Here is a 10,560-nt window from a genome sequence, read left to right on the forward strand (position 1 = left end):
ACGTCATACGTATGCGCCGCGCTCCTCTGGCTGAAGGTTTGTGTTCTTAATCGTTTTTGCGTGTTCATCAATATAAACAGTTAAGTCAATTCCATTGTTTTTACACACGATGCAAAATGAATTATTTCTCATTTAATGTAACATTGTAATGTTTTATCTAACATCAACGGACGTTATTGTTGTGAATAAGGCGCATCCACATATGAGTAACAGAAGAAGTGCGTCTCATTTCGCTTCATATATCGAGAATCGGTTTATCGTTATGAATTCGGCACTGACCTTTCAGTAATAACGCAGAAGCGCACAATGATTTACTGATTTGAAGCGCTCCAATCAGCACAAGCTTACGGCACCTGCTGGTCAAAACTGTGTCAATGCAACGAGATCACGAACATCATGCTCAATGAGAACTTTTACAGACCAGTTGAATGTATGCATGCATGCATGTATGTATTTATTTATTTATTTAAAAATGTAATTAATTTTGTGTTCTGTTATCTTTTGTAGTTCTATTTTAGAGTGTTGGCTATTTATTTATTTTATTTAAGACACCGCACTGTGAGCTAGAGATTTACTATGGATTTATTTTTCTTTCTGTTAATTATTCTCATCTTAAACATGACAGATAGTCCAAAGATGCAGAACAACTCCTGGTGAAGCAACTGAGATCCATGTGACGAATAAAAAGATGGCGTTTATTAAGGAGGAGAATGAAGACTTGAAGATTGAAGAAGCATTCAGAGTGAACCATGAAGATACTGAGGAACAAACAGGTTAGTTTCCTTTCCCAAAGCTGAACTCAGTCATTTGATCCTTATCAAAACAGAAATAATGTGTATTTTTGAAGAATTCTAAATAAAGCAGTTTTTCTGACATCGCCACATGTGGACATACATGTTGAAATCATACTAATGCACTCTCTATTCTATTTATATTCTTAAAAAAAAAAAAAAAAACTTGTCCCTTTTAGACTTGCACTCTATTCATTTACTAACTGCTTGTTTTCTTTAAAAAAAAAAAAAAAATAAAAAAAACTAACACTAGCTTCTCTGTTATTATTGTATTCTATTTGTTTTCTTTTTATTTATTATACAATTAACAAGTGCAAAAAAAGGCCTCTAACACTAGCTTGCTCTATTCTATCTGTTTTCTTTTTATTTATTATATAATAAAAAATAAAAAAAACCTTGCTAGTGTACTGCGTTAAGCTAACTGAGACTTGTTATAGCACTTGTACATCATTGCTCTTTTGTTGATTTTGATTGCTTCCATTGTCCTCATTTGTAAGTCGCTTTGGATAAAAGCGTCTGCTAAATAAATAAATGTAAATGTTACTACAGTATCACAGATTAAATTAGGACAAAATATAGAAATGTTAAACAGAATAACTGTCTTGTGTAACATTAACTGAATTAAAAACAACAAAAACCATTTAGTTTATATAATTATGCAACTGTATCAAACAAAAACATTTTTTATAAAGCAAGCCATGTAAAAATGCTGCCTTCGGAGGACACATTCCAAGGTAGGAAGGCATCAAGGCTCGTCCGAATCCAAAGTTAGCTTCACTTCCTGTCTCTGAGATGCCTTCATCTGATGGATTTTTGAAGGCAGCATAGATGTATCCTTCGCTGCCTTTGATATCCCACAATCCTGTGCGTTCCATTCCGTGATGTTTGAGCTAAAAAAATAAAGATGGCGTCTGAAAGTTGCCTTTGGTAGTTAGTTTGTGTGTAAATGTATATTTCGGATTAACTTTTCGCACTTTTGATGTTATTTCTAGCGAGAAACTAGTATTATAGTAATTAAATATTCATTTAGTTATCATCAAAACTCGTTCTATTTTGTTGTAGATCATTAAACTGTTGCGCTGCCTCAGAACTCTGTCCGAAATCAGTTTCGTGCAGTGCCTTCATGCAAAAAACCTGCCTGCAAAGTCATTGCCTCATGAGGCAGCGAGTCAGCTACCTAAGTTTTCGGATGCAGCCTTTGATTTCAGGCAGACTGATTGAAAACACCTGTGTGCCCTTTACTCTTGGAAGTACTTTGCAGTGAATGCTGTTTTATATATTTTTTTTTAACATTTTTGTGTGATGTGTATGGAACCTATTAATATTCAGAACCTCATAAAATTCAGAGGATCAAAAACACTTAGTTTACATACAAAATATTATAATACTAACACTAACATGCCAGAACATAAATAGCATACATAGCAGTAATGGAATCAGTTCATGGAGTTAAGTAAGAAATAAGTCTTATGTAAGCTTTCTCTCCTTTCTTATTTGAAAGAATGATTTCAGCTTTATTATTATTATCTTCATTTTAGGATTAGACACTAAGTATGTTTTTCTAACACAAGGGGAGACAAGAGAGAAGGAAAACTAGAGGAACGTTTTATTTTTCAGGAAAAGTTTAGATGGGCAATTTTTTTACATTTTGTATCTGTGACCCTATATGTTCTTTTCTTATTTTATGTTCAATTAATAAATGTAATCAAATGTATTAATTAATTCAAATAATATTACACTCTAGGGCATTTACCTATAAAATTAATTCCTTATCAACAAAATCTTTACACTACAAAGGTGGAACAGAAGCTGACCCTGAAGTACCATTTAGTTGTATTCAACAGATTATGTTTCTTCTTGCTGGACATATAAACTAGAACTCATTGCAGCTGCATTTTCTTTTTGAGCCATTACTTGCCAGTTAGAAACATGAGAGCAAAAAGGAGAATAATTATCACAGCTGCTGTTCATAGCATTTCAGACAAAAACTAATTATGTGTATTTGGTACTATTTTATCAGATATAATTGTAGTAATTGTCTGCACCCTGAACATTATCAGGAAGGCTATTCCAGAGTGAAAAAGCTCTACCTCCGTTAGAAGACTTTGATATTCTGGGTTCTATCAAAATCTAGAATTTTGTGACTTTCACATTTGAATGTTTCACATTTGAACCCTTAAACAAGGGTTGGGACTGAAGCGTGGAATAAGGTGGCTCTCCAGGAGCAGGACTGCTACCCTCACTCTTGCTATTTGACTGGGAGTGGCAGCAATTCATCTTAAAGGGGTCATATGACGTTGCTAAAAAGAACATTATTTTGTGTATTTGGTGTAATGCAATGTGTTTATGCGGTTTAAGGTAAAAAAAACACATTATTTTCCACATACTGTGCATTATTGTTGCTCCTCTATGCTCTGCCTTTCTGAAACGCGTCGATTTTTACCGTATTGTGGTGCCGTGTCCCGGCGCGATGCGACAAAAACAATAAAACCCATTATAAACGAGGCATTTGTTGCATCCAGTGGGGATATAATTACGGATGATAATGACTTATACTGTCCTTTTACGCGTCGCGTTGCATCGCACCATGTAAACATTAGCATGTCTGCATTTGTGATCAGAGAAACGACAAACAACAAGCGCTACTCTACACTGCTCAAAACTCGCGTTTGAATCGTCAGTGGCAAATTCTTTAAATAAGAAAACGTACTTACAGACTGTGTCAGAAGTTAGAAGCACTAGACTGTCCTTGCAAATTGCCCCACTTTATAGAAACAGCCTTTGTGCAAAGCTGGCAGGCTACTCCCAGGTTCAGGAAATAGTCCTCCGTTAAAATACGCTGCACACACTCTAATATTTGGGTTGAACTGTTCTGGAACAGTGTTGTAAATATAACTTAACCGCTGATTTCTAGTTGTGTCCTCTTTTTGAAGCCCAAACAAAGTACTTTTGCTTTCACAACGAAACACAGCATCTCCAGGACATGGCGGCGACAACAACAATACTACAGCAAGAATAATAGTTACGCCTTCTTTCATTGCGTATACATTTGGGGCGGTGTTTTCCAAATCTTCCCACACCGTGACATAGACCTGTGGGCGTGTTTGAATGAGTCGTTTTAGGAGGGCGTGGACAAGTCTTAACTTTTATTAAGAATATCTCTTTGGTTTTGAGACTTTAATCTTTGCAACTTCAGGGATCTTATCTATGTACAAACAGCTTGTAACACTCCAAAAAGAAAGGAAAACTTGAAGTCGCATCATATGACTCCTTTAAGTGAGCTTTTGTGGATTTCAACATTCAAAATATTATATCATGCCAGAATTTTGTGACCATAATAAATGTGATGATCATACCAAGGTAGAAGGTTGCATGAGTAGTAAGGAACCAGGTCATTCTAAGCTTTGTGTATAATTAGATACATTTTAAAATTAATACAAAATATTACAGTCTGTGTAGTGATGACAAAATTGGCTGTTGTAATCCTATTTCTTGCATCTAGTAAGCACGTTAGCTGCAGTATTTTGAACCAACTTACAAACTTATTTACTGACTATAGAAACACAACACCCAGGTTCTTATCTGTAGTAAAAGTGCATCCACAGAGATCGAGAATCTTCATCATTGGCATAACTGTGAACTGTAATATCCCTTAGGATAATCATATAGAAGGAGAAAAGCAGAGGACCTAATACTGAACCCTGTGGCACTTCATATTTTAATGAGATATCCATTCGGTCACTCTTTACACAAAGTGGTAGTGGTCAGATATACAGGACATGCTAATGCAGGTCTACAAAGGCCAAAATAACTCTCTCTCCAAGTGAATGCTGTGGTCTTTGTTGTTGAAATGTCTAATAGCAGAGGAAGAGATATGCACTGAGTTGTAAGTTTCTGCGCTATGATGGGGCTAAAATCCTGACTCCTCTTTCATTTGTTTAGTGGGTATGATATCTAGCATACTTGTTGGTTCCTGTTTTAAATCCTCTCATGTCTGTTACTTTATGCCTTTAAACTGAGGTTAACTTGTATTTGTTTCTTTCTGTCCTAGACCTGGTAGCGTTGAAAGAAGAGAGTGAAGTACTCAGTGAAATGAAAGAGGAAGACCAAGATTTCATAACTGAAGAAAAATATTTTAGTTGCTCACAGTCTGAAAGTAGTTCCTCACGAAATATAGCTCAAATGACAGGAACCCTTAATTCCCACTCCAGAGAGGCTTACGGAGAGAAGCCTTTCAAATGCCAGCAGTGCGAAAGGAGTTTCAGATTAAATAAATACCTTAAGAATCACTTGAGAATTCACGCAGAAGACAAGCCTTTCACATGCCATCATTGTGGAAAGAGTTTTTGTCATAAAGGTAGTCTCAAAACTCACATGAGAATTCACACTGGAGAAAAGCCATACTCATGCCCGCAGTGCAGAATGAAGTTCACATATAAACCAACCTTTAACGCTCATATGAAAAGTCACACTGGAAAGAACCCTTACACATGCAAACTGTGTGGGAAGAGCTTCTCACAAAAGGGAAATTTAAAGTATCACATGAGAGTCCACACTGGAGAAAAGCCTTTCACGTGCCCTAATTGTGGAAAGTGTTTCAGTCATAAAGTAAGCCTCAAGTCTCACATGAGGATTCACACCGGAGAGAAGCCTTACTCATGCCCTCAGTGTGGAATGAATTTTACATATAAGGAGTCCTTTGATATCCACTTGAGAGTTCACACTGGAGAAAACCTTTACAACTGCAAACTGTGTGGGAAAAGCTTCTCACAAAAAGGAAATCTTAAGTCTCACATGAGAATCCACACTGGTGAGAAGCCGTTCACATGTGATCAATGTGGAAAGAGTTTCAGATACAAAATAACCTTAAATAAGCACACCAGGATTCACTCAAGAGAGAAGTGTCCTATATGTCATCAGTGTGGAAAGAATTTCACTGACAAGAAAGACCTTAAAAACCATGTAGTGACTTCACATCGGGGAGAAGCCTTTCATGTGCCACCACTGTGGAAAGAGTTTCACACGTAAAGGAAATCTAAAGACTCACATGATCATTCACACTGGAGAAAGGCCTTTCATATGCCATCACTGTGGAAAGAGTTTCAGATTTAAAGGAAATCTTCAAACTCACTTGAGGCTTCACACAGGAGAGAGGCCTTACACATGTCTTAAGCGTGAGAAGGGTTTCACAAATCAAAAAGAACTGAAATATTATTTGCAAACTCATTCTGGAAAGAAAAAGCAGTGTTTAGAGTGTGGCAAGATATTTAGGAAACTGAGCAGTTTCAAAAATCATCTGCGCATTCACTCTGGAGGAAGGCGATTTAATTGTGATCAGTGTAATAAAAAATTTATTTTCCCATCACACTTACAGATACATATGAAAAGTCATGCAGATGTGAGACTCTATTTGTGTTATTTGTGTGGAAAGCGTTTTAAGTGGTTTAGCAAGTTTAAATTGCACCAAAAAGCAAGTATCTGTGTGAAATCAAGGCTACGATTATGCCAGAGCTGAATGTGGTCTAAATGCAGATTTTCTTCTCAAATAAGGTTGTTGTTTTTTTTGTTTAACTGTGGCCCATATCAGATACAATCTCAACAGGTGACACTGCACCATGTGTTTTATTTTGTATTCTTTACTTGTTAATATTTTGATTGGAGGCTTTTGTTGTGTCATACACATAGGAACGCTTGTGGCCCCACCTGATCATTTCCTTTGCTATAGTTTAAAATATTGAACTGTTGCGGTTGACAGCCTCTATTTTTGTTGTTGTTGTTGTAAAAATATATTTTTTAAATTAGATTTAAAAAATATTTAACTTTCTTAAATATTTGATTCAGAAAAATATTAGATAAACTTTTTGTTCCTGTGTAGTGCCACAGTTGCTGTGTTTACATGCAACCCAGATAATTCACCCAGATCTGTTTATAATCAAATTTATGGCTCAGTCAGACTCAACTGGGGTGTATTCCAGAAAGCAGATTATGTGATCTAGGTATATACCCGTGTATGTTTGAGGATAAGAGAGCGGATAACCTCAGTTTTCGGTTCCAAAATAAGAAGTTACTTTCAGGGTATGTAAGTATCCATAGTAACTTGCTCTCTGAAGATAACCTGCTCCAGAGCAGGTTGTGTTCCAGGGTTAGTTCAATTCAGCGCCATCAGCGCACACGTGATCTACTGACGAGCCTTCCGTGGGCGTGACAGATAGCGCACAACATTATATAATATTAGATATATATATATATATATACTTGATATGTTAATGATTAAGCACTAATATAGGCCTAAGTAATAAATAAGGTAATATATTATACTAATATATCTTATTATATTTATTTTATTGGCATAACAGTTATATGTATAAATTAGAAAACACTATGACAAGGTAATGTTTAATTTATTATATTTATTACATTTTATATTATCATCTCACACATGGATCGGCATTTTCTATAATGTATTTCTATAATAAAAATACATATCTGATAGGACTTAATATATAATTAGCATCAAATAAACAATATATTTCATATTCAATCTCAAGGATTAAAGATTAAATGGAGAAAAAATGATTGCACAACCATCAGTTAGGTGGCGGTATGCACTAAGCGTGTAAATGACCATTGAACAAAAGAAGAAAGAAACAGCATGGAACGCTTTTTATTAGCGTCCGTTTCCATAGTGACTCGTCGCTCTGTTGAGAATGTCTTGAGTCGTAACCAGGAACATACTCTGAGTTGAATGAACTTACTCCCGAACGCGTTTTTGGAACCAGATACCTCGAGTAAGCAAGGTTTGGGGTTAATCAACCGAAAGTTCAGGGTTTATCTGAAGGTAAGTTAACCGTCCTTTCTGGAATACACCCCTGGAAAGCCTTCATTCAATTCGATTGAGTTTGACTCTGATTATTATTTATTTATTTATTTTTATTTTTCAATTGAAAGGGGTGGTGGAGACTGAATATGTTACGTGTTAGCTAGAAAAGATGTTCTGACAGACATATCAGCTTTCTTTCTAGATTCATGCCATTTAAAAAAAAAATTTTCATACAGTATAAACAACCTTTTTTTTTATTATTTGAAATCGTATTAGATTAATTTGGACTGATGGAAATTTGTTCAAGTAAATATAAATTTATAAATAAACTGACAAACTAAATGAAATAATAGATATTGCCCTGTGTTATTTGATTTTAATGAGGGAATGCACAGATATAATCAATCTAGACTTAAATAGATGGTATGCACATGACGTCACAATAGGTGGATGTCACTGCAGCTACAACCACTAAGCTGCGAAAAGACAGAGTGTTCAGCATGAATGCAGCGAAAACACACAAAACTGTGCAACTGACTGTACTAATAGGATCTTTTTACAGATGCCAATTGTACAGAAAATAAAAGCATATGGATTGTTGCAATTTGGAGATACAACTGGAACCCAGGCACACAAATTTGGATTTGTAGTTGCCATTTTGTCATGCATGTTAAATTTAATCATATCATATTCTAGGTTATACTTTATTTGCAACTCATCAGTGAAATATTTGCCATCTTGTATTCTAAGTAAAGGTAAAAAAAAAAAATACATCCATTATGACGAGTGTTGTATACTACAAAGGGAATTAATGTTGATCAGACAAAATAAATAATAACAACAACTGTCGTTCTGACATATTCACATACAGTATATCTAACACTTTCCCATCATACATTCTAAGACAATTGCAGACATCAACACAGTTTGCCATCCAATGCAATTCAACATTGATTCCCAAAGAGCTGCACACAGATACACCCCATATGTCCCAAAACAACCTGCTTTAGTTACATAAATGCCAAGACAATCATACACATTTTCAAGAAAAAGATTACCACATACAGAGTCTGTTGTAAAAAGGTATTTTCAAGCTCAAACAGATGTGCATACACTTACTGTAAATAGACATACTTGAACTCCAGATAGAACCCTAAGTTCTGATCAGTATTTACACACCTTCTACTTTCTGCCTACATCTGCTCAGACCCTGACGTGACGCTAAGCACTTGTCCACATCAAAGACAGTTTTTACAAATATGAGCGTTGGCGTGGATTTATGTGCACACACACACTCTAAGATCAAATCTGAGCATACGCACGCTTTATAAATGAGGCCCCAGGTGTGCATGAATTAAACAGCCAGCTCACAAATGCATACCCTCTGCTAAATAATGGCCATGTTAACTATAGTACATGTTTGACAGTTAACATTAATTAACACTCAAAAGCAAACTTAATCAAATGGTCTCTTCAATGAATAATGAGAAGCAACAAACAAACTCTACGTTGATCTGAATGAATCATGTTGTATTAATTTTGACCCAGCATAGTAACTTCTGAATAACTTCTCAGATCAGTTCATCTTCTGGGAGAGTGTAGCAATCACATAAAGTTGGAGTGTGTGACTCGGGCTCAATATTCAGTTAAAGTCACAAACAGTGTTGTGATAAAGCAGGGATATATTTTGAATGATGTTTAATATGAATTTCAAAAGCGTTTTGAGCTGTGAATTAGATGCACATAGACATCAACAATCAGCAACATGCAATTCAACAATGGTGAAAATCAAGGATGGTTCAAAGATTTCATCCTCCGGTGGGCTTAGCCCTTAGGGAGAATAACCTACTGCCTAACCTGGTATTATACCAAATAATTTTTTTAATATTTTTTTTTTTAAATGTATAAAGAAATGGTAACACTTTATTTTAAAGATCAATTCTCGCTGTTTGCTAGTTGCTTATTAGCATGCATATTACTAGCATATTGGCTGTTTATTAGTACTTATAAAGCACATATTAATGCCTTACTCTGCAGGACCATATTTTAGGGTGTATTCACACCAGGAAAGTCCGATAGTTCACTTGCTTTGGTCCGGACCAAATAGAATGTTTTTTTTGTTTGTTTGGTGCGGTTCGCTTTCACACTGCCCTTTTTGTAAGTGAACCAGAAATTGTAAACACAACCACACGTGTGCTAAGGTCATCCATTCATTGGACAGAAATTCTCAAGCAGGGAAAAACAGTAAGTGCAAAAACAGGCTAATCATGGAGGTCTTTCGTAGTGCAATTTTTATTATTTTACTGATTTGCTGTCATGAGATAAAAACGCAATATGAAGAAACTTATGAGCATCATATATGAGACATGTCATACAATGTTGTAATTACAACTTGCCAAAAATAAAATCTATAGACATGAAATACTCAAAGCATATCAAAATGTTAGTTTAAACATTTACATATACATGTGCGCTAGGCGTACATCATATCGTTTGTGCGGAGAGTGGAAGCTGAAGCGTGCTTCAGAACATCATACAAATATGCCGTAATTGTTGCTCATAAATGTAATAATAATACATCGTTCGGAACTGTAAAGGGTATATTTTTATTTGTGTGCACTCACAATATCAAGAAAACGTGCCTTTCTAAAATAAATAAAACTAATAGGATGCGCTTCCCGTCAAAAATGAACCGTAACTGAATGTTTTCCTTACAGACATGATGAATATATCTATAGAAAGCTTTGAATTTCTACAAAGCGAAATAAATCATATCCAAAACAAAAACTCTTTCATTATAATCCGTAAAGATGCATTTCTTTCTAAAGGCGCGTCCAATGAGGAGATGCGAGTCAGGATTTTTAACTTCATCTTTGTGACACTGACTCAGAAAACACTAGTTTATTAATAAATAATTCAAATATCTCCTTACTATTTTCCCAAGACACA

The 10,560-nt window shown here is 35.3% G+C and overlaps 1 protein-coding gene across 1 annotated transcript; it reads left to right on the top strand.

Moving 5' to 3' along the window:
- Positions 1–8,355, top strand: LOC131552043 (gastrula zinc finger protein XlCGF52.1-like). Its single transcript, XM_058795434.1, has 3 exons — positions 1–36; positions 626–773; positions 4,843–8,355. Exons 2-3 carry the CDS (start codon positions 689–691, stop codon positions 5,817–5,819), a joined length of 1,062 nt encoding a protein of 353 aa, XP_058651417.1. The 5' UTR covers positions 1–36; positions 626–688; the 3' UTR covers positions 5,820–8,355.
- Positions 8,356–10,560: the final 2,205 nt, after the last annotated feature.

Source organism: Onychostoma macrolepis, chromosome 13 (genome assembly GCF_012432095.1).
Source record: "Onychostoma macrolepis isolate SWU-2019 chromosome 13, ASM1243209v1, whole genome shotgun sequence".
NCBI lineage: Eukaryota > Metazoa > Chordata > Actinopteri > Cypriniformes > Cyprinidae > Onychostoma > Onychostoma macrolepis.